The sequence below is a fragment of the Pholcus phalangioides genome, unplaced genomic scaffold (assembly GCF_987345545.1).
Source record: "Pholcus phalangioides strain wild (caught in Gottingen) unplaced genomic scaffold, Ppha-v1.0 ptg000007l_1, whole genome shotgun sequence".
Lineage (NCBI taxonomy): Eukaryota > Metazoa > Arthropoda > Arachnida > Araneae > Pholcidae > Pholcus > Pholcus phalangioides.
This window is the reverse complement of record NW_028301600.1, coordinates 63069944-63094920: the sequence shown is the minus strand read 5'-3', so window position 1 is coordinate 63094920 and position 24977 is coordinate 63069944. Positions and strand designations below refer to the sequence as shown.

The 24977-nt window shown below is 33.0% G+C and overlaps 1 protein-coding gene across 2 annotated transcripts in view; it reads right to left on the bottom strand.

The window, feature by feature from the left end:
* Positions 1-5671: 5671 nt before the first annotated feature.
* The window catches only part of LOC149085608 (histone deacetylase 4-like), an 89629-nt gene continuing 70323 nt past the window's right edge, over positions 5672-24977 (bottom strand). The window contains exons 20-27 of one of the 2 annotated variants that reach the window (XM_089233744.1): positions 20232-20319; positions 13825-13944; positions 12339-12436; positions 10836-10954; positions 10344-10413; positions 9167-9315; positions 6966-7107; positions 5672-6517 (exon numbers count right to left, since the gene is read on the bottom strand). In XM_089233744.1, the coding sequence (XP_089089870.1) occupies positions 6454-6517; positions 6966-7107; positions 9167-9315; positions 10344-10413; positions 10836-10954; positions 12339-12436; positions 13825-13944; positions 20232-20319 (850 nt within the window). In that variant the 3' untranslated portion in view covers positions 5672-6453. Of the gene's footprint in view, positions 6518-6965; positions 7108-9166; positions 9316-10343; positions 10414-10835; positions 10955-12338; positions 12437-13824; positions 13945-20231; positions 20320-24977 lie in introns of those variants that run through there. The other variant, XM_089233745.1, reaches the window with a different exon arrangement.

The window sequence follows — 24977 nt, the reverse complement described above, 5'->3', positions numbered from 1 at the left end:
GGTCTGTGCCTGCATGTAGGTCTGAAACAATGCTCTGATTAGTTGCTGGGAAAGTAGAGCTATTTGATTGGTCTATTTTAAGTAACACATGCCTTCCTCAAAGACAAAGAAAGCTAAAAAATGTTAAGAAATCACCGCAGATCCCTATTTCAACACTTAACAAGAAACTACCAACCTGTTAGGGGGAAAAAATTGAAGCTCAAAAATTGCAATTTTCATTCTCTAAATAAACTTGAAGTACATTGTTTAAGCACATTTAAGATAAAACAAACGAAGATTAAAAATTAACTAATGGAATAGTTTTTTTTTTATCATTTACATTTCATACAAACACTAGTTGCAACAACCAGGAAACTGGCATAGAAGAGGTGGGATCACGGTCGTAACTAGGCTGGGGCAACCGGGCACTGCCCCTGGTCCCTGAGCCGATGGGGGCCCACAAAAGTTTACATTTGTTTTGCATAATAATCCTTTCAAGAGGGGCCCCAAGGAAAAGTCTGCCCTGGGGCCTTGAGAAAGCACACTATGGCTCTGGGTGGCATTCAATAAATTTGTGTAGTTATCAAGATTTTTTTTGCAAGTGTACTTATACAAGTTGTCCTGTAATTGCTAGTACAGCTTTTACCTCATCAACCGTCCATCGTAGAGTTATGATTCTAATTTAAAAACTGCTCAACAGACATTCCAAAATTACCCTGTACCAGTTTTGAGAGTGAAAATACAGTGTGTAACAAAATAAAGAAATCAAAATTTTTATACAGTCCCCTCTGTGCTCTAACCTCCAATTAGAAAGTTGTTGTCCTGTCTCTCCTGATGCCAACTAAAAAATCCCATATTTCTAATTGCAATATTCACAGAGATATTCAAATTCAAAGAACAGAGAAAATTTGAATATTTCACTTAGAAACATTGAATTTTTTTTGTTGGCATCAGGAGAAGCAAGGCAACAACTTTCTAATTGGAAGTTGGAGCATTGGAGACCGTATAAAAATGTAGATTTTTTACTTTGTTGCACACTGTATTTTCACTTCCAAAGCTGGTGCAGGGTAATTTTTGAATGTCTGTTGAGCATTTTCTAAACTGGAACCATAACTCTACAACAGACGGTGAATGAGACAAAGGCTGTGCTAGCACTTACAGGACACCCTGTGTATATATATATTGATGAATTTTGTTAATTCAAACTTTGGATTGTTTGAATTTTTTGCTGTTTGTTTGAGTTTCTAATTAACCAAGTTCACCTACATTTATTTTAACTAAACTTGAGAAATGATTAGGTTGTATTAAAAAAATTAGCGTGACACAATGCTACAGAGGTAAAATATGTATAATAATAATAGTGTACTTTTTTTAAACATGATTGGCGATAATGTAATTAATATTTGATATTGTAAAGGGAGTATTTAAAGTGTTTGGTTGAAGAATATTGAAGAAATTCTAAACATAAATTTGATGATATTACTAAAAGCTCAAAATTTCAACAGCTGAAACTGCATCAAAAGCACAAAAAAGCAGACAAAATCAATTCATAAATTTTGAATGTGAACATAGTGCGATACCTATATGTGATTTAAGGGTACATTATGTGAACATAATGACCATAATGAGCAAGTAAAAGAAGATAACAGAAAACAAGAACTAATTAGTTTAGAAAAAGACAAATATTTTACCAATGTTTCAAACGAAAATGAAAATTTTAAAGAGTATAATTGTTCTATACAGTGAAAAGGGAAAGTTTTGAAGATTGTTAAATATCCTTTCTTTCTACAGAGGAATTACATTGTATTATCAATTAAATAAGAATCACCAGCAAATGTAGTTTACACTGCATTTAAACAACAAAATAAGAATTTCATTTCCTGGATAAACAAATATTAAAGTTGTAAGCTCAAGTAGCGCCATTTTAATGCATGAGCTGGCCCAAGATCCTCATGATTATAAGATCTGGTACTATGATTTTTGATAAGTATATAAACTGTCAGGAGGGTAAATTCAGAGCCACCATAGGAGGCCCCTGAACATTTCTTGCCTGGGGGCCCATGATGCTCTTGCAAAAGCAGTGATCTAAAGAAATAGAGCAGTGTTTCCCAAAGTGGGCAATATCGCCCCCCCCCCCCGGTGGGCGATGGAATGATCCAGGGGGACGATTAAAGCTACAGGTTTAACATAGGATCCTATGGGTTCGCTTGAGTAGGGGGGCGATGAGAGAGAAAAAAATTCTGAAGAAGGGGGCAATGGAACAAAAAGTTTGAAAACTATGAAATAGAGCATGGAGTTTGATGCTATTTGCAAAAAGATAACTCTTAAAAATGAAGGTTTAGGTATGAAAAAAAGCTCACACTTCTGGCAGGTTGCACATTTTCTAAGATGGCTTAAAAAAATCACCAAAATTTTAATTAAGACATCTTTCTAAAATAACAAAACAAACCAATTATGATATAAACATGAAATTTGATTATTGGTTTTACCATGCATAACTTATTTACAATCAATTAAGGAGAAAGTATGGTAACTTGACTAGACAAAAATATTCACAATTTGAAGAAATCAATGATAGCCATTCATGTTTTAGCATTCAGCTATTTAATTCAAAAGAAATTCTAGTACGAGTAGCTTTACAGACAAGAATTTTTTCAGTGTAGGTCAAAGTTTCATAAAACTGAAATTATTAGCAGTTCATGAAAAATAATTGTGAAAGTGTGATGAATATATATATATCAAGGGTGACTAGCAGATAAATTGTGAGCTAAAAATCTAAATTATTCTCACATAAAATTATTCTCACATAATTATATTACTTTGCAATATACCTAACAATTATGTACAATAGAATTTCTATATAATAAACTTCTATTTAGAAAGTTTTTCCAAATATCAGAATTTTTACTAAATGTTAATATTTTCATTAATTTATTCTACATTTAAACAAATTTTCTACATAATTAATTTTCTTATGAAATGAATCAACTTTGTTACATAGAGAAGCAACTTTTTAATGAGCAAATTTAATATGACCAAATCTGCTTATAATATTTTTTCCAAATTATGTGTTTTTTAATTTTTTCATAATTTACAAACGTTCAGGTATTTGTTGATTCTGAATTTGAAAAAAAAAATCATTGCAAATCTCTATTTCTATGATTGAAGCACATTTACAAAAAGGTGTGTGTACATCAGAGTTTATTAAATTATTTAAGATACATTAATGTTTAATTTCAAACATTATTATAGAAAAATTTCAACAAATAAACAAATGAATATGAATCATAATAAATATGCTGAAACTGGTTGCTTTGATGAAAGTTAAAAGATACATTATCGTTAGATATCAAGCCACCTAATCTCTAGCAGCTAGTAAATAAAAAAAATTCAAAAAAAGGAATGTGAAATGTCAACATTTACAGAAATGTAGACTACAATTATAAAATATGCATAAACTTATTAACTCACCTAAGAAAATTTCTTTATTTTCACACTTTTCTATTTACTTTAATACTCTGTTTAATCGTTTGCTTCTTGGAAAAAACTATGATAAAAAAATTTTTAATAAAAACTTATTTTAAACAAAAAACATTCTTTTTCTTATGAAGCATATGCAATTTAAAAAACATTTCCGCAATGTTGTTAATGTGTTAAACAGAAAAAGTAGAAATTAAAATTAAAAACTCTAATTAAAATAACTAAAAGTAAACGACTTCCAAAATCTACAAAATTGGTCCCACTGGTGCAAAATGCAACAGGCTCAATGACTAGTGAAGCTCCCAATACAAATAACTAGCTGCAAATATATTCTTGCACATATTTTTGTATCCTGTAATAAAATATTGCATCAAAAGAACTCGTGTAGTGTTAAACCTATTATATCAGCAGTGCTTTTGAAATACCATGATATGAGGTTACAGGTTCTAAAGCAACAAATAAAAAAAAACATTTTGAGTAAATGATAAAAAATATCCTCTAGCTTACATGTTACTGCGAATATATTAACTCCATGATCGATCTGGTCAGAAGAAACTCTTATTATTGCATTTCAGACTGGTCAAAAAATTGACTATTTCAATACCACATTTCTGAATATTTGCAAAAGAATTTGCAACTAAAGCAGCAAAATAAAATAAATGATAGCTTTGTAATTTTTAGAATGAATGTTAAGATCAGACTCAAAAGTTCTCGTAAACACTGTTTCAAAGAATTTTTTTTGGGACAGAAAAGCTCCCTGCAATAGAATTGTCTTGTTTTACTCTTTAAAAACATTTTTCAGCAAAAACTACAATGGTATTGATCTATTGATCTTACTAAAACAATTTTTAAAGTGTTTTAATTTATATTTTGCAGAAAACAAGAACCACTAGATAATATAAATATGATTGTTATACTAAAACAATTTAAACAGGCATATGAAGTAAATATTAAATAAAAATTTATCTTAAATATTCAAATTTTTCTAAAAGCATTCAGATACTCTGATATATAAGTAAAATTTACCCTGACTTTATACTTTGAAACTTTGGCCATAAGCAGAATCACACAAAAATGTTTCTATTTCAAACCTCTGGTTATAAGTAAAAAGAAAAAGCATCTCTTATGTGTAAATAGTTTGGGAAAAAACTGAATAAAAAAGAGATGGACTTGTGAATCAACTACACATCATTTGAAAGATATATACATATATACTATTTTCAAGTTTCATGAAAACAGCAAAAATGTGAGCAACAGAATCACGTAACTTGGTCAAATACACATATGAACACATTTTAAGCAACATGCAAATTTCTGTTTTACATAAAACATTTATTTGATAAAATTATATGTGAATTTTTCATAGATATAATACCAAACTGCTAATGGAAACTTACAGCTCCAAATTTAAAATAATTTGCGATGATCACATGCATAATACACACACATATGTATATATTAATTTATTCATTTACGACTTCACAAGAAAATAAAAATAATTGCAACAATCCTCTGAATCACATGAGCAAGGCTTTTTTCAATATTTGCTTAGTTATCTCTGTTAACTCAGATTCTAACAGTCCATTCACAACAATGAAATTTTTTATAGCACTAGCACTCTGAAAAATCACAGCTGTGTGATATAGATGACTTTTAAAAACAAATGATAGTAAATTTAACATTCAAATACTGTTTCTGAAAATGCATAACATGAACTTAGATATGGCAATACATACATTTAGTTCAAAACAGAATAACTTTGAGCACAAAATAAGTTTCACAGATTTCACAGAACTGTAACAGCAAAAAAATGACCACATAGCATTGAATTTACACACACATAAATTACAATTAACAAACATGCAAGTAGAAATTCAACAAGCAGATATTTGACTAAATATTAAACATATTATATACAAATGAAACTAGGAAATGTAAAAAATAAGCACTGTTTGGTGCACCAGTAGATACCATTTATCTAATACATTTAATTGATAGAATCATTTTCTCTAAATTAGTAACAGTTTTATGTCTACTGGACGTTTTTGAGTAGCTGTTAAATGGTTCTCAATTGGTAATATGACATTTTTCCTACTCAAAAAGAGCAATTCCGAGAAAACAGAAACCATGTGCGTGAAACTCTCGGGCAAATTATTATGCATTGTCATCCATAGACAGAATAAACACTTCTGTATATATATATATATATTTCTCATATTTTCGATTATATATATATAATTCCTATTCAAGAGATAAAAAAAATATTTGTAGAAACAAATAAGCTTTAATAGCACATACACTTGGACTATATCATTTTAATTCACATACCACACACATAAATTTCTACACAAATGTAAACGGTCCCTTCAAAAGTTTCTCCAATACTGGAAGGGAAACCTGACTAGAAAATTCACTAGCAAAGAGATTTTTTTTTTCAGAAATGCTTTTCACTTCAAGTATCAGAAAACTTAATCCAATACAAAGCCTACAACTTTATACTAAGAATATTTATGACACATTTTAGCTTAATCATTATTTATTTAGTGAAGAGTTGAATGGTAGTATCATCCTATAACGATGTTTGAGAATTCAAGAGAAGCTCTATTAACATAACACTAAAGAATTAAATATAGATTAATCATTATAGGAGTGCAAAGTGTCATGGAACTTTAAATTAATAGAACAAAAGAAAAAAAGTTGAGTACAAGATAACTTTAGATTAGAGATGCTTCTGATGGCAACTGGTAATACATTGTGAATCTCTCAATTAGCCCCATTTTCACAATATCTTCCTGGACATGGTGAAACAGTGCATTATTAAATTAATGCAGAGCATTCACAGAGAAGCATGACCATAACGGCAACATTGCCCATTTTCTGGCATAAGACATTGGCTTTCATACCATTTAAGGACAGCAGGACTTCATCTGCCCAAAAGCTTCACACTTTGAGGCTTAGCTGAATCAGAAATCATTTTAATGATGGATAGGTATTTCACTTTTTATTATCTTCTTCCATTGGCTCTTCTTCAGAGTCGGGAATAGCATCTGGTGTATTCCTTGATGCAAAGGAAAAAAATAATATTGATACAAAATTCCATAATTTTATTTATAGAGGAAAAGTTTATCATTCCTTTTGAGATATATAGTTACTCTTATTATACAGTTTTTATGGGTTTTTATACAAATACAAATACAAATACAACGCCACAACAGGCAAAATGCCCAACGAGGTGGCTGATAAAAAGATGCCCATAAAAATATGGTTGTCATATGTTTCAAAAATACAGCAACCCAATTAAAAATGCAATTAACACAAATTACAAACAATATATACACATGATTATGAAGAACTTACTGTAGAATGCATTTATTTTATATAACCTATTTATATATAAAAAATGAAAATATTTTGTTAAAACAAGAAAATAATGAATTGTACAAAAATACTATTCAAAGCATGTTAAACAATAGAGTATTAATTCTGATTATTTGAATGAAACCTACGGCTTTCTCTTGCAAGATGTTGCCATAGAAAGTGATGCTAAAGCTGTGACAGTATCTACTTCTTCCTTTTCTTTCTGCTGGGCTTCAAAAAATGATAAATCAATTGTATGAACCCATCTCTTTATAGAAGGCCAATGAGGAGCTGAAATTTGGAAAATATTAATAAATGACAAGAAAATAATACATAAAAAAGTGGAGTTCTTTAAACTCCCAAGTAATTCTGGGTTTATCTCTAAGTAAAAAGCTGTACCATGATTTCCCCTATTAAAAAGCTGCAGCTCCTACAACTTCAAAAGTGAATTTTTAGGTTTGTAGCTAATTCAGAGCTGCAGCCTCTATTCAATAACTTTTTTTCCAGACATAACTGATAAATTTGTATAAAAATTTCTTTATGGATTTTTTGAAATAGAATTCAAAAAAATTAATTTTTTGTTTAGTTAGTAATGATGTTTAGTTAGTAATTTGAAATATTCCTCAGAAAAAAAAAAAATTCCTTTAAAAACTCAAAAGATAAGTAACATGTACAAAATTTTGCTTTACTCAAAATGTAAACAAATTTGTACTCACAAATGTAAAGGCTTTGTTTTTGTTCTTGAATAAAATTTACATGCGGTTTATACAAAGCTGTGGCATTTCTGTAAAAACTTTTTTCACCAGCCAATTTTTTATACAACTACAGTATATGTTGCATATTCTTGCTCGATTGATAATAAAAGTTGAGGTGTTGCAAAAATTTTGTTGGACCAATTTATTGACAATCACCCCTGTTCAAGTGCATTCTTGAAATAAATTGGAACTATTCTGTGGCGTTTCTTACATTTAGTTTTTATTTACCCTTATTTTCTAGGTATTTTCTAGTCAGATTAGTGTATAAATTTGATGTCCTATTCACATTAATGGGATATTGTTGGATTTTTCTTAACAAAATACATCTTATCATTTACTTTTACCTGCATCAAATGCTTTTGAAAATATTAGCATTTAAATGTGACAAGTTTTGCGATGGTAAAACCATTTCACACATTTTATATGTTTAGAACTGAGAGACAGTACAGCACAGTTGGTCTGGTACCAAAACATGATGACAATCAAACAACCTCTATTTGGCTGTCAGCTCTGCATACAGCCTGTTCATCATAGAATGTGGAGTGGCCCCTCTGAGGTAAATTAACTTCCTCACTAAATTCAGACAAATTTTAAGTGGGTCTTACTGTATATATTTTGTGATATCTAATCAACATAAAAATATAATTATTAAGATTTGACTCAGAAGAGAAAGATAAATTCTGTGTCATTATCTACATTGACTGAAATGGTTATTGGTGGTGCAATTATATCTAACCCTATTACATGATTCCAGTTAGATACTGAGATCTTCCACCATTTTCACTTCTCCATTTTTGACTTGGAATAAAATGATTTAGATTCCAGAATGGCCAATCCCATTGCTAAAGTCAGTTCCTATATAATTTTTTTTACACATTTTTACGACATTTACTAGCTTATTCTACAGTAATTATGAAATTTCATCAATATCAAACAAGAAAAATGAGATGGCATACCATGCTATCAAATATTGTTGATTGGATATATTACTTATTTTGTTATATTATGATTTTTTTTTAGAATGGGATCTGTTAATTCAAGTAAAAAAGTTAAAAACGTAATAAAATAAATGCTTGTAAATAGAAATTATTCTTTTACTATCAAAATAATAAAGATTAACAAGATTACAAAATTAAGATTAAGAATTACAAAATTAAGATTAAGAATTACAAAATTAAGATTAAGAATTACAAAATTAAGATTAAGAATTACAAAATTAAGATTAAGAATTACAAAATTAAGATTAAGAATTACAAAATTAAGATTAAGAATTACAAAATTAAGATTAAGAATTACAAAATTAAGATTAAGAATTACAAAATTAAGATTAAGAATTACAAAATTAAGATTAAGAATTACAAAATTAAGATTAAGAATTACAAAATTAAGATTAAGAATTACACAATTAAGCTTAAAATGATGAGACTGAATAGCAGATAAAGATAACATTTTCACTTGATCAAAAAATCAGCAACAGAAAACATTTTTGGCAGAATTTTTGTTAAAACTTTTTGGTATGTATTTTAGCATACTGTTATGTTGAAGAATTTTAAATTTTCACATCTTGATTATACAACTGAACAAAAACAACAAACCTTGTATAGCTACTGTATGATGCAGAACCTGTTTTGCAAGAAAGCATGGCCTGCGCTGCAGTTCCTCATCTGATATAGATGAACACTCATCACCTAACAATGCAGCAATGCATTCTTGAGTACAATCACAAACAGAAGGAAGGTCATACCTGATAGAAGAAAATCCGACTTATGGTAAATGAATTGAATCAAAGTGATAAAACGATTAATTTTAGTTATAATATGGTAGTGATGGTCCAAATGATTAGCACAGGGATGTGTATTAAATAACTCAACATGACAGTTATATCAAACAACTACTATATTCCTGGCATGCCATAAAAATTGAAGAAAACCAGCATTTGATTGTTGGAGTCCGGTTCATTCTCAACATATCGAGAAAAGTGAGGTTTAATAAAGATCACAGAATATATTCAAAAGACTGATATAAATGAATCAGAATGGAATAATGGTTTTTCACTGCAACACGTGTTTTGCTCAGGACTTTGATGATGATGATTTTAATATTTACTTTTTACACTAATTTAATTACTATCAATAATATAAAATGGCGATATTTCACACATTTTTCTGCATGTTAAGACATTGAAAAATATGATGTCACTTTTGTAGTACGTCATATTTTGTCATGCGATTCTTAAACATTGAGCTATGCTTATTCCAATTTTAAACACATTATCACACAAAAGGATTACAAAAATGCTTTATAATCTCTCTACTTATTTTTCCATTCAACTTTTTACACAACTCATTTACACAAATGAATATACTCAGTACCTAACAGTTTTAATAAATCTAGATTGCTTAGAGCTCAAACTATCTGAAAGTAGTTTGTAGAGCAGGAATGTTCCCAAGATGCAAAAAAACAAACAAGGTTCATGTTCAAATCAGCCAATTCAATCAATTCTTACTTTTCTTAATTCTAAGAATTACCTGGAGTCAGTGACTTGAATTTTGCAACATGCCAAAAAATATGGGGATTCCCAGCAGAGGGAGATCAGCATACTGGCTGATGGGGGTGGATTTATGGTTTATTTGATCAGGTTTATTTAAAGAATTATTATCAAATATTGCTGAAGCTGTCATAATATTTTTTTTCACAAAAAAGCTTCCTACATTAATTAGTTGGAGCATGCCTTTATAAAATTTATTAATTGTACAAAAGTGATCAACTTGCCCTCCTTCCAGAGCCATGACTATTTTTCCTTTAGCTAATAACATCAGTTGTTTGGTAAGATAAGCAAAGCCTGAAAAATATATTAGGAGAATGGATTCATTAACTGAACATCTAATGAGCATTTGAAAAAAAAAAATTTCTCACAAACTTGAATTTTTTAATGCGTATTTATACAGTGGATTTCATTGTTTAAATGAATCAGCTGTCTATTATACTCATTTCACTCATGGAAAAGTAGCAATGACTACTGAAAAAAGTCAGACCTCACCACTGACTGTAATCTACAAACTCATGCATTCAAATGATTATGGTTTTATTTAGATTTCTGTTCATTCTACATATAGGCATTAATGACAAAAAAAGTACAGTACAGGTGGAGGAAAAATAAAGTGTTTTTTAATTTCTTAATTATCAATGAAGTATTATTAAATAATAAAATATTACTAAATCATTTATATTTCCAGACTCAAAGTTATATAAATATCAACATACAAGCAGGAGTCACATTATAGCCTCCCAATGGAGGAGCATGTCCTTTAGCTGCATCAAACCCACATGAAACTAATACAATATCAGGGTCAAAGTCTTTTGCAATAGGCATGACTATGGTTCTACAAAAAAAAAAAAAAGAGTTAAAATATTAAATTGAATGAAATAAAACAAACTTGAAATAAATAGTCCCAGAGCATTAAGAAAACTTAAATTCAAAAATTTAATTAATTATTTTGTTCTGAAATGTTCTAGGCAAAAAATATCAACATTCTTTACTTTTTCTTAATTTTATATTTTAGAATATAATATCTCTCTCTTACCAGGAGGGTTGTCTTAAAGGTAAGAGTCGATTGAAAATAATAACAAAACAAACCAGCAGTGAGGAGGAAACAAAAACCAAAACTAATGAGCTAAATGGTTATAAAAAAAGGAGAAACATAATAAAAAAATAAAGAGAGAGAGAAGAAACCAACAACAGAAGCAAACAACAAGGAAATGCTATGAATTCCTAATGCATTTTGACAGTCTATCAGTGCTGTTTAAAAAGAAATACGATAAACATGTTGGGGTAAATCGAGAAGCTATCCATACTTAGAATAAGACAACCATAAGTATTCTTTATGGGCATTGTATAATATTTTATCACGTGTATATATTGTTTATAATTTTTATTAATTACATTTTTAATTGGGTTGCTGTATTTTTGAAATATATGACATCCATATTTTTATGGGCATCTTTTTCTTAGCCACCTCGTTGGGCATTTTTCCTGTTTTGGCACTGTATTTGTATCTGTTTTTAGATCATAAATGTAACCACTGTCATGCTGACCAATGATCCGACTTGGATTTGTTAGCAAACCTTAACTCTTGGCTCCTCAGGAGAGAATATTTACATCCCTACAGGTCAGAAGCTGTGTTCAGAATGAAGCTGGGCAGTGTTGCTAATAACAAAAAAATTTCCAACTAGATTCTTTACCAAAAACAACTAGAATCTAGATCTAAAACAATTATTAAAAATTATGTAAAAGATATAAGTAAAGTTCTCTTAAAAAAAAAAAGTTTTGATCAGAAAAACAAATATCTCCTGGACATATATCTTTATTTGCCTGGTTCTATTTTTAAGTTTGGTCATACTGTTCATAAAATTAAGATGCCAAATTCTTATTCAGGTTAAAAAAAACTTTGGATGAATGCAATACTGAAAAGCAAAATACATAAACTTGACCATAAAATTTAATTTAATTGCAGGCCTATACATATAGCTTCAATTTTCCTCTTCCAAATGATTCTGCATGTACATATATACAACAACAAATTTTTACTTTTAAAACATCCTCTAAAAAAATTCTCACTCACACAAAATGAAGACTGATATCTAGTTGTTTATATGGAAAATAGGTGAGAAAAATGACAAGAACCATTTTGAAATGGCCTCTACTTTGAAAGGTAAAGCATTTATAAGAAGGGACATGAAGTCAGTTGATTAAAAAAAAATTAATACCTGAATGCAGATAAATATTCAGAATCTCCCATTGGTGGGTGCAACGAGCCACTCAATGCTATGTTGACATTGAAACCAACACCATCATCAGAACCAACCTGAATTGAAAAAAATCCAGTTAAACATCCAATAAATAAGTTTTAATTAAATATAAATTAGCAGAATATTTTTTTTCAAAGCATCAATCGATATAACCGAAGAACTTTTTTGAAAATGTTGAATTTTTAATAAACAGCTGAAATTTTTAATGCACTGAATCAATGATCAATGTTATAAGTAACAGCATTAACTAACAATAGCAGACTCAAGCAATCAAACAATGGAAATACCTCCACATGTGCTTTGAAATAAATAGAGCTGATGGGTGAATTATTAAAAGTTTAATTTGAAATGCATCAGCTGCACTCTAGCTGGAAAAAAATGTAACTCTTATAACATTTCATTCGAAATCTTATTCAGGGTCATCCTTATGCAAATGTGAAGGATGCAACCAGGATGCAAAGAGAAAGGGGCTGCAGTTTTCCAGTACACTTTCAAACCCCAAAATAGAAACCATGGAAGAATCATCAGGCAAAAAAATAAAATAAATCAGTCTTACATAATTAATGTAAAAAATCATTGTATCAGATCTCATAATCATGAGGCCCTCCTATGCATCTGAGGAACTTATGCGGAACCTGGATGGAGCCCCATGCATTAACCCTTTTACTATAAATTTTAGAACCTGTATGGGACATATATATCTCAATGGGAGTGAAAGAGTTAAGATAGCACTGCTGCTATTACTAAATTGCATATGTAAATTGTTCCTTTGAAGAATTTTTGATAAATTTATCACATCAGAAAATTAGCAGATGATTGTATATGTTGTGGGCATAACTGTTTCCTGTAGAGAGCATTTGTGACAGTGAGACAGGAAAACATTTGAACCTTGATGTTGGAAAAACTAGAAAAAAACCCTTCACCCAACTACCACAAGGCAGATTGCAGGGACCAAACCCAGGCTTTCATGATGCAAAGCCATCACAACTGCACAGTTAGGGCCGCAACTAGATACTTGGTCAGCCAGGACAAGCACACATTTTGGAGCCCTTATAATGTTGAAGGAGAGGTTAAAAGGGGGGGGGGTCCTTCTATACCTGAATACCGGGCACCAGACCCCCCCCCCTGCTTCCCCCTAGTACAGCCCTGTGTATATGGTTCATAGGAGTTGTTACTGGTGAATCTTCAAGTCTAAATTATTGGCATCAAATATATATCAAGTATCAAATATTTTTATATGGGGGGGGGGGGGGTGTTGAGGGCTGTAAAATTCCTTAGTCCAGCCCTAATCTTATTCCAATACAGAAATGGGTAAAATTAAATTTGAATCATCATGTCATTCAACACGTATTATAAAAAAATATGATAAACAAACTTTATGAAAAGCACAAAATATTTAATATTTATTGAATAACAGTACAACAGTAACAAAACAATATCTCACTTCTTCCGGGTCTCCAGTACCAGGAAAAAAGTTTCCATCATCATGACGATGAATAGAGATGTATAAAACATGAGGATCATCATAGAAAAGTTGCTGCAGTCCATTTCCATGATGAACATCCTGAAGTGAAAGAAGAAAATATTTTATTTAATAAGTATAGTTATGAGATCACAATACAAAAAATTATTATTGCATTTAGTATTGACATAATACACATATTAATAGATTTCTCGGTCACTTAATATTTGACATTCTCTCATAAGTCGCAAATGTACAATTTTTAACTTTCTTAAAGAACCAGAAATTCTGAAAGATTAAGTTTTTATATACATTTATCTTGTCTATATACTAAAAAAATCTTTTTATGATCTTTATTTAGTTTAAAATTACGATCAAATAGAGTCACTCCCCTAAGTTATGAGCAATTGACTTTGAGACTTTTTGAGTTGTGAACTGAACAGTGCATATAGCATTTTACCCATTAAAATGGTTTACCTGTATTTAGTGCTATTTTTCCCAACTTTCCTCCATTTCTTGAATTCAAATATATCAGCGAATATTGCTCTTAGAAATGTGGAATTTTTTGTTGGCATCAGGAGAGACAGGGCAACAACTTTTTAAATGGGTTTTTGAGCACAGGGTGTCCGTACAAAAAGTTAACATTTTTATTTTAATAACTATACATATATCCCCTTGCAACATGAATGCAAATATCTGAGTACTACATGTCATTAGGATACTTTTCTGATAGAAAGTATGCCTCTAGGATCAACGGTTTGCCAGTAAAATGCCATATGCCCTGTTACCTATGCACCCTGTATGTTTGGCGCTTTTGGCAAATTACAGATAGACCTTGACAATATTAGGCAAAAATGTTTTAACTTGACCTACCTAGTCAAAATTGTTGCAAAATGAAGTTACAACTCTGATTAAGAAATTATGGATATTATAGGAACAGATATTTTTTGTGTACAATGCATGGAATGTGCATCAGGTTATGTTCAATGTACAAATTGTGTACAACTATGTATGAATTTAAAAGCATGCTATAGTCTTGAAACACCTTTAGAATGCAGTAACATAAAAAGTTAAGAATTTAAGAGAGGGTATGATTTACATTATGCCCTTCTTGACAGAGCACCTGGATGGGCTCCAACATAGAAACTGATTATAAAAAGAGCTCCATAAGTCACAAAAGTTAAGAATTGCTACTGTAAATCACTAAAAAAATAGATGAAAATGCAGCTTGATTTGAAAAAGTGAAGAGAAAGATACATTTGATCATTTCTGTCACACCAGTCATTTTCTGCACTCAAGGGAAAAAAAGGCTTGGACTTACAGGTTATAGCCAATGTCATAAAGCCACATTCTGAATTTTTTTTCACGTCTCTTGCTGAAAGGTTGGTGTGCTAACCATCTAGTTTGGGGATTTCCTGTGGTAATGTGCTTTGTGGTCTTCTCACTCCTCTTCTCACTATTTTTATTGTACCTATGTCTCAAAGGCTCTGACAAGGACTGAACTTTTAGCACCCTTGAGCGACTTTAGCACAGTAGGTAAGTATCTTATAAACCTCAACTAAATACTACTGTACTACCGAACCATACATGAAAATCATAAACATTCTTCTAGGAATTTATAATGAATTGGTACATGCCAGAAAGTGTTGCATGTGTATATGTGTGGCTCTAACATTCTTTTATGATGTCAGAGTTTTGCACGTTTCATGTGCTGCCATCCGTCTTACATATTAAAAAAGAAAATGACAAACGCCTGAATTTTCATACTTATGCAAGTATTGTGCTGAAAGTCTGCTCTCTGTTGAGTCAAATAGATCAGCTTTTATTAGAGCCTCAAAATTGAAAACAGAAAAAATCAACTTCGATAAACCATCACTGTGCCATCCACTGGGAACAAACCTGGGTTACTGCAATACATGTCCATCATGATGCCTACATGGCCACATAGTGGCTATCAAGCCGAATTACCACTAAAAGAAGTCCACATAAAAGAAGAAAAGATATTTTTCAAAATTATTCTTCCTCAAATTAAGCTGTACATTCTGTTTGAATGGCACTGACTCATTTCTGACTCCTAATTAGCAAAAGTTTGGTTAGCATGATTTTGACTTATAAACAGTTTGATTTAAGGACGGTACTCTGAAAAAAAGCCTGTTAGTACGTCAAGGAGTATCTTGCTAACAGTATCAACTATTCAAATTAAAATTAATTATATGATTTTATCTTCTGATTACACCAAGTTGAAAAAAAAAATCTTCATTCGGTCCAACAGATCAACCCTTTTCAACCTTACCCATGAATTTTTCATAAAATTTTTGTATCATAAGTTAACTTTTGACATATTATAAGCATGAAAAACTTTTACAACCATTTTGGTGGTGAAGAAATTGATGAAGATCTACAGTATTACACAGATATCGATAAACAGTCAAACCTTGATTAAGTAGTGCCCAATGTAGCAATATTTTCAATTTAACGATGAATTTAAATGGTTCTGACAGAAATTCATTGAAATCTATAGAGCTTGTTTCACAATTTACTGACTGTGTGATTTTCTCAATTTTGTGACTGAATTTAAGTTTTGCATCTTAAATCACAGTAGAACATACACTGCTGGCCACCGTAAATGCAACACCCTGAAGGAAGCATACAAATAATATGAAATTTACAACATGCATTAGCGGAGGTGAGATATGCAAATGATTAGAATTTCAGCGCAGACGCACATCACACGCCTGTGGCGCCACTTCAAAGCGCTATTTAAGGCTTGGAGATTTCGACGATTTGAAGTACGGCAATTGTGTTTTTCTTGTGGTTTTTTCAAAAAAACGATCAATTATGCCTCGTAGAAAACAGCGATCATCTTTTGATCAAGTATCCGAGTTCGACAGAGGAAGGATAGTGGCCTACCGAGATTGTGGATTATCTTTCAGGGAAATCTGTAGTCGTGTTGGACGAAACCAAACAACTGTAATGCGGATATGTGATCGTTGGATACAGGAAGGTACGACGGACCGACGTGCTCGATCGCATCCACCTCAGTGCACCACTTCACGTGATGACAGCCGTATTGTGCGTATGGCAGTGACGGATTGCTCAGCCACATCACGAACCATAGCACAGCACATTCAGTCTGTACCGCATCATCCAGTGTCTGCGCGTACCATTCGACACCGTTTACAGCAGAGTGATCTGTCCGCAAGACGTCCATTGCTTCGTCTACCCTTGACGCAGAACCACAGATGTCTCCGCCGCCAATGGTGCGATGAAAGAAGGATGTGGACGGCACAATGGAATGAAATTGTCTTTACTGACGAGTCACGCTTCTGTCTGCAACACCACAATGGTCGGATTCGAGTCTGGAGACACCGTGGAGAGAGGATGCTGAACAACTGCGTTATGCACCGCCACACTGGTCCTGCACTGGGTATTATGGTATGGGGCGGTATTGGATATCACTCTCGCTCTCCTCTAGTACGCATTGCCGGTACTTTAAAAAGCCAGCGTTACATCTCCGAGGTGTTGGAGCCAGTTGTCCTTCCTTACCTTCAGGGCTTGCCCACAGCCATATTTCAACAGGATAATGCGCGACCACACGTGGCACGCATTGTCCAAAGGTTCTTCGTCAATCTCCAGATTGAATTGCTTCCCTGGCCAGCTCGCTCTCCGGATCTTTCGCCAATAGAAAACATGTGGTCCATGGTTGCTCAACGATTGACCCAGATTACATCCCCAGCTGCCACACCAGATCAACTTTGGCAACGCGTGGAAGCTACTTGGTCTGCTGTACCCCAAGAACACATCTAAAATCTAAAAATCTCTTTGAATCAATGCCGAAGCGTGTGGCAGCGGTGATCTCCAACAATGGCGGCTACTCTGGCTACTGATTTTGGCAGGAACCACACTTCACAGAAGTCTATAAATTTAATCATTTGATGCTTGGTCAACATGTTATCTACAAAATAAATATTGTTGCGATATCTCTTGTCTTTCTTGGTGTTGCAATTTGGGTGGCCAGCAGTGTAGTTTTTTAGTACCAGCATATATTTTAAAATACCCAATTTTCCACTTTTGAACCCAATCACACACATTTTGACCATCATGTCCTCTGTATAGATAGATGGATGTTTAACTCTGCCCACGATACATCAAATTAAAAGATTTTCTGGATGTTACGCTGAGATGAACTTGGGAAAGAAAAACTTTTTGTTTCCCCAGGAATCAAACCCAGGACCTCTTCTAAACCAGACCAATGCACTGACCATTATACCACAGGGACGCAATCTTGCTTCTTTTCAAACATGCACAGTAGCATGATTTGCTGAGGAGAGACATTACAGCCTCTCTTATCTTCAGCAATCAGCCTCCTGGTGGTGGCAATAGTGATGGATGTATCGTTTGCTGTGAAAAAAAACACTCATCTTCTACTGTTGTCATTTGGAGGCCAATCACTGAAGACGACTCCACTGTAATGTATCAACTCAGCTAGTTACACTGCTGTGCATGTTTTAAGGGCATCTCTGTGGTATAATGGTCAGTAAGCTTGCCCAGTTTGCAAGAGGTCCTGGGTTTGATTCCCGGTGGAGACAACAAATTTTTCTTTCCCGATTTCATCTCAGCACAATATCTAGAAAATCTTTTGATTTGGTCTCTATAGATCATCTGCCACATATTTTCTAGCTCCTTATTGTGTCATTTCCAGACCACCTTTGCTATGGTCTAGACTGTGTAAAACCTTTTTTTTTTCATATAAGGGTGTTCATATTAATGTTACTCAACTTTGCAAGTCTACATCATATCACTGAACTAGAATATCTTCTGATATGCACGAAATTAGCATTGCTCCTTTTTTAATGACAATGGAAACTGCAGTATATAAAATCGTGACCACATACATGTGCAGCAAACCCCATATAAAACCAACAAAGTTTTACTGGTTGCTTTTGCACTTTCACACACAAATGGAGTTCCAAAAACAAAAGTTTTCTGACCACACCATTTCTTTTTATGTTTTGAAACATTTACCTAACATGACTATTATTCGGTTAGTTAGTAATCTAATATGTAAATCTCTAATCTTAACTTATAATCTAATGAGGTATCATAAGAATTTTCTTGACGAGGTGAAGAAAAGAAGGGAATTAATGAAGCGATATTGATCAGCGGCTAGACTGGTGATTCCTAAATGTCATGAGGGCGCTGCAAGATCAGACAAGGGTGTCAAGATATTTCAGAAATTTAATTATAGTAAAAGCAGTCATAAATCAATGGTTTTCAAACAGTGCATCACAACATTTTACTGTGCTGTCAAATTGACCAAAATTGTAACAAAAATATTTTGCACACCTAAAAGAATACTGTTACAACTCAAAAAACCTAAAAATTCAGAATAAAAGAAATAAACTTCACTTTTTCAATACAAAAGGCTCCCTACTAGAATGAAACTTATGCTGCTTAGAGGCCAGTTTTGCAGCTACAGGAATGTCACTATTATCGACTTATAGAGAAAAAAATTGTTGTTTTGAATATAGAATTGACTTAATTTCATGAACTTTTGAGTTGTGACAGTATTCTTAGTCTTCTTCTAGCCATACGATTTACTTAAATTTCTAGTTTCAAGGTTTGTCTCTAGTTATAAGGATGCCAGTAATGTGAAGAGTTTAATAATTCTTGAGCTGGAAACAAAAATGGTGATTCAGGTCATCAAATTCTAAGCAAGAAACTATTCCACAGAACAAGGAAGAAAAGATGTGCTTTTAAAGAAGAATTGGCATCATCTTCTTAACATTATAAATAATAAGTAATCATGCGGTGAAGTAATATCATTAATGAAAATATTTTCAGCCACAAAAATGCTAGCATATTATAACTATTTAAAGCAGTTTCACTAAATTATTATTAAGAAAAGACTAAAGATTGAATCATTCTTTCATCCTAGTTATTCATATTAATATGACTTACTTCATAGTTGAATAAAGTGCATTTTGTCAATTTTACTAATTTTTTGATTTCATCAGAAACAAAAAGATAACAATATGGAGATATTTATAAATCTGAAACAATTTTTTGTTATTAAAAAAAATTGCTAGTATTGATGGAAAATGTGGAATAATGTCACTGAAATATTTTTATTGAAAAAAAATTATGATTTGCCAGACCTCTGCCCGATTTCAAGAAACTCTGCTTTATAAAATTTTGTAACATACTGATTGGTAAAATCACAGTCACATTACTACTGTCTAAAAGACTTTTTTCCCCAAAATTATCTTGCTGCACTGCTGACCCATCTCATTGGCAGATAATTTAGGGGAATCACTTCCTTATCCATTAGTCTGTTAAATAAAGGGTTTATTTATAATTTCAAAAATAGACTGAATATACTTCATTACCCAATCAATTATGAGGATCTTTTCCAGTTTCAGTCTTTGTTGAAGCAGCTTAGCAGTTATGCCCACGTTATTAAAATAACAAAATCCCCTGCAATAAAAATAATTATTGAACATGAATAAATTTTTCAACCAGTTGTTCACTCAGCTTCTTAAACAAATATGATGCATGCTTTGTTTAGAATTTGAAAGTTCATTCATTTGCGAAATGAGCTGAAGCACTGAATAGATAAAATGATGTAGATGAAAAAATAATACACTAACAGAATAAATTAAAGAGAAAAAACATGAAAACAAGTATAAGCTTTAATGCCACACTACAGAATGTGCTTTTCTGTGAATAAGATTCAATACTATTAGAACTCTAAGACAATTTAACCACTTTAAGATCATGGATGTAATGTGCGAAGGGTTGCTCTCCTTCTGTTGTCATGAGTTGATGATTCAGTTTCTTGCTGCAACGCCATTGGAGTAGCACCGCTTCTCCTCCTGTTGGTCGTCTCTCTGACCGTTCTGTCATCTGCATGTGAAAATACGAGGGGACACCCTCTCATAAAGGATGGAACATTGCTGACAGACTTCAGGATGTGTTTGAATCCCCCCTGGACTCGCTAGTGCAAATTCTTGCTGAACTTGTGCCATCGGGAGGTGATCCGGATTCTTGGACTGTTTTTTCATTGTTGAAGATGTGAAAACTCTGATAACAAAGTTTTGAAGGGTACCCTGTTGGACGACTTGGGTGAGAATGTTTCAATAACATTCTGTGATATTTTCTAATGTTAACACTTTAAAGAAAAATTTGTTTGTTACTTTGTTAATTCTAAAAACATTTTAATAGATTGTTAATAAATTTAAATGGAAAAACCTTGTCTCACATTGTTGTCATCCATTTGAATTAATGTTGGGAAACACTAAAAGTAATCTGGGTATGCAAATGGCAGGTTGCAACTGCAACCATATCACAACTTCATATCACACGATCAGTACACAACAGTGACCACATAGAGCTTCCATAGATCACCATAGCTACCGTAATCTACGACAATCGCAGTTACAACGTAAAGTAGAATCCAGACCTGGGGCCATGAAAAAGCAAACAAAAACACAAATTTGGAAGCGTGGCTGAGGACAGTGCTGGCAATAATGATGGTGAAAAAGAACTTCAATGAAAGGGGGATCTACATATACACTGAATCTAGTACTCTGGCAAGCAAGAAATTAGCATGAGCTTGTAACAATAGTTGGGAATCCCTGTGGAATTTGCCAAATGGCTCATCTAGAGTGTGCCAAAACTACACTCTTAAATTAACTGAACATGTTATATATTTGTATTTGCATAATTTTATAAAAGAATTGTCAAATATCCATATCAGTCCGAATGTAAGTTCAAAGAAATCACCTCGTCATCGAATCGTGACCTTGCCCACTCCTTTCAAGGTCAATAACATCATGGCTTGTGTAGTTCAAGTATCGTCATCCAGCTTCAACTGCCAATAGGGACTTGCATGCGAACTGGTATGAATATTTGAGTATTCTTTTATTGTTAACTGTTTAATTGTAACCTAAATATACCCGCTATAAAATGTTAATAAACTATTTTCATTAAAATTTAAAATCTCCTTGGAATCATTTGTGTGTGTCTCTCTCTCTCCCTCTCTCTGTGTACCTTTGCATCAATGCTTTGGATCAGAACCTGGGTCATGTGCAAGGACATTGCAAGCCAGTGAATTGGTTTTCGAAACATTGCATGTAAAAAAATAATTTTTTAAGGCCTTTGTCAGATGAACGCCATTATCGTTGCGCGCCAAAGATGACAGAACACATAATTTGTCAGACAAGTGCTATTTTTTACAGATGAACCAATTTCATAATAAAAAAAAAATGATTGCTGTTGCTGTCATTTGCTGCATGCTTTTTTTGGCATCAGCTGTCATCTGGCAGCTTCAGTTTATTCTTCATCCCCCAAAGTGTAAAGTGATGTATGTGCAGTTAATGATAATAATTTTTCCACTAAAATTGAGAGGAAATACAATTTTTGGCAAAAATCTGGAGAAATTTTCAATAATACTGGAGAATGGAAGGTATGGTGAAAAATCTGGAGAGTTGGCAAGGCTGCGTGTGTAACGCTTGGAAATAGAAGATTTGTTCACTGAAAATTTCTGGTGCTATGGGTTTCACGCAACATCTGGGGGTGCTATAACAGGGTTCAACTGTATTTAGTGCTAAAACCTTACAATCTAAATATGAAGATATGTTGCACATCAAGCTTTTTTTTTAACACGTTACCTGGTGGGGTTTTTGGCCCAATATCCTACCTATTTGGTCCACAGTAAAGAAAAAAATGTTCACTCATTAGCTATGAACTACTGTATTTCTGTCAATGAAGATGACTCTCTCCACACAGTTGGATAACCCTTCTTCAAAGTGGTTCACCAGTTAAAATTTCTTATGATCTTTATTTATTCTCTATTATATTCTCTAATATCTTCTTATTTCTTTCATTTTCTTATGATCATAATAACACAAGATATATTTATTTTTATGATTTTTCCTACCAGTGTATTAAAAAATATGTTTCTTGGAATAACTTTAAATATCTTGGTGAATGGATAGCACCTTTCCAAGATAAAATTTAATTTCCATGCAAAACATGTTTTCTGGCATTCTCCAAGTATATAGTTTTGAGAAAATACTTGATAGTTGCTTCCCAAATGATTCCAAATACACTCATGTCCATAAATTAAGGATAATTCAGAATCACACGGAAATCGAAATCTAATGTAAAAATTTCATCTGTAGAATTATCACACACATCTGCAAGAATGATATGCAAATTTCAGGAAGCCACCAGATGATGCCGATAGTACGTCACAATGGCGAGAGTGTAAGGGGTATATAAGGAATGGTGGCAAAGAAGTGAAATTGTTCACAAGAGTTCTGTAAGGCACTCAGTGCCATAAGCGAATAGTTATGACACAGAGGACGCATGTGGATGATTTTTTACGTGGTAGAATTATCGGCCGCCTGAAATGTGGGCGTACTCAGATGGAAGTATCCGAGGAACTTGGAATTGCCCAAAGTGTCATCTCTAGGCTTTGGCAACGATTCCAAGATAACGGAAATGTCAGTAGACGTTACAGTACAGGTCGCCCCCGAGTTATAACGCCGAATGAAGACCGGTATTTGGCAGTAACTGCCAAAAGAAGCAGACGGAGCACAGCATCCGACCTGTCTCGTCAGCTATCTGCAGCCACGGGTACCACAGTTTCAAGGCAAACCGTGTACAGACGTTTGGGAGATATTGGTCTATATGCTCGCAGGCCTGTCAGATGTGTTCCGCTCACGGCAACTCACTGTCGGCAGCGATTAGCCTGGAGTAGAGAACATGCAATGTGGACATCGTCACAGTGGGCTTGTGTGATGTTTTCCGACGAGTCCAGGTTTAGCTTGCAGTCTGATTCACGTCGGACTTTCATATGGAGAACGCCAGGTACCCATTACCACCAAGACAACATCATTGAACGACACCGTTATGGTGGTGCAGCATTGCTCGTTTGGGGTGGAATTATACTGGGTTCCAGAACAGATCTGCATGTTCAAACCGGAACCATGAAAGCCAAAATTTATCGGGACATCATTCTGGAACAACATGTACGTTTGTTTAGGGGTGCCATGGGTGCAGAATTTGTGTTTATGGATGACAACGCCCGTCCTCACCGAGCAAACATCGTAAACGAATGCCTTGAATCTGAGGATATAACCCGTATGGAATGGCCAGCATTCTCACCTGAATTGAATCCGATAGACCATGTGTGAGACATGCTTGGCCGACGAGTTGCAGCCCGTCAACCACCTCCTACATGTGTACTGGAACTTCGGAGAGCATTGCTTGCTGAGTGGAGTGATCTTCCCCAAGATCAGATTGATAATTTGATACTCAGCATGCCTAGGCGTTGTACGGACTGTATTTCATCGCATGGGAGACATCCAATGTATTAACCATCATACCAACCATGTAATAGTAAGTTTTTGTAAAGGAGATATTTTTTACAATTGCTCCAGGGAGCAAAAATCGTAGTTTTTATGAATGGTATCATACATACACCATCGTTTTTGTTCTTTATCTTTTGTTTAATAAATGGGCTTTATGAATAAGTAACGTTTGTTTTGTTTCTGAACCTTTATTTGCCAGAGCTGCTGGCATTATCCTCAATTTATGGACATGAGTGTAGTTGAGAAATACAATTCAGTCATCCAATATTTCAAGATATTTTTATAATGTTCATTATTATTTTTAGGCTTTTTTACTGCTAATATTTTTTTTCTATATTTTTAAAATAAAAACCAACACATCCAATCAGCATGAAAGAAGTTGTCCACTAAAAATATGTTTCGAAAATACAAGCAATGCAGCACTTACCAAGATTATGGCTTATTAAAGAATATGTGCTTTTTATATATGTATGCTGGAGTTAAAGGAAACTATGTCCATTTCATCAATATTGGGATAACACTATTAATTAATATAATACTTTCATTAAATGACACAGATATAGGGTACCAATTCCTATTTCAATAAATAACATATATTCACTTCATAAAACAAGCAAACTTCATAGAAAGATATACTAAAAAAATCTTGAACGTCTCTCCTGTAAAATTTCCCTTTTGTGACATGGTGACCTTTACCTTTGGCGTACAGATATAGTATGCCAATGTACAGATATATTAGCTCACTGGCTATTTCTA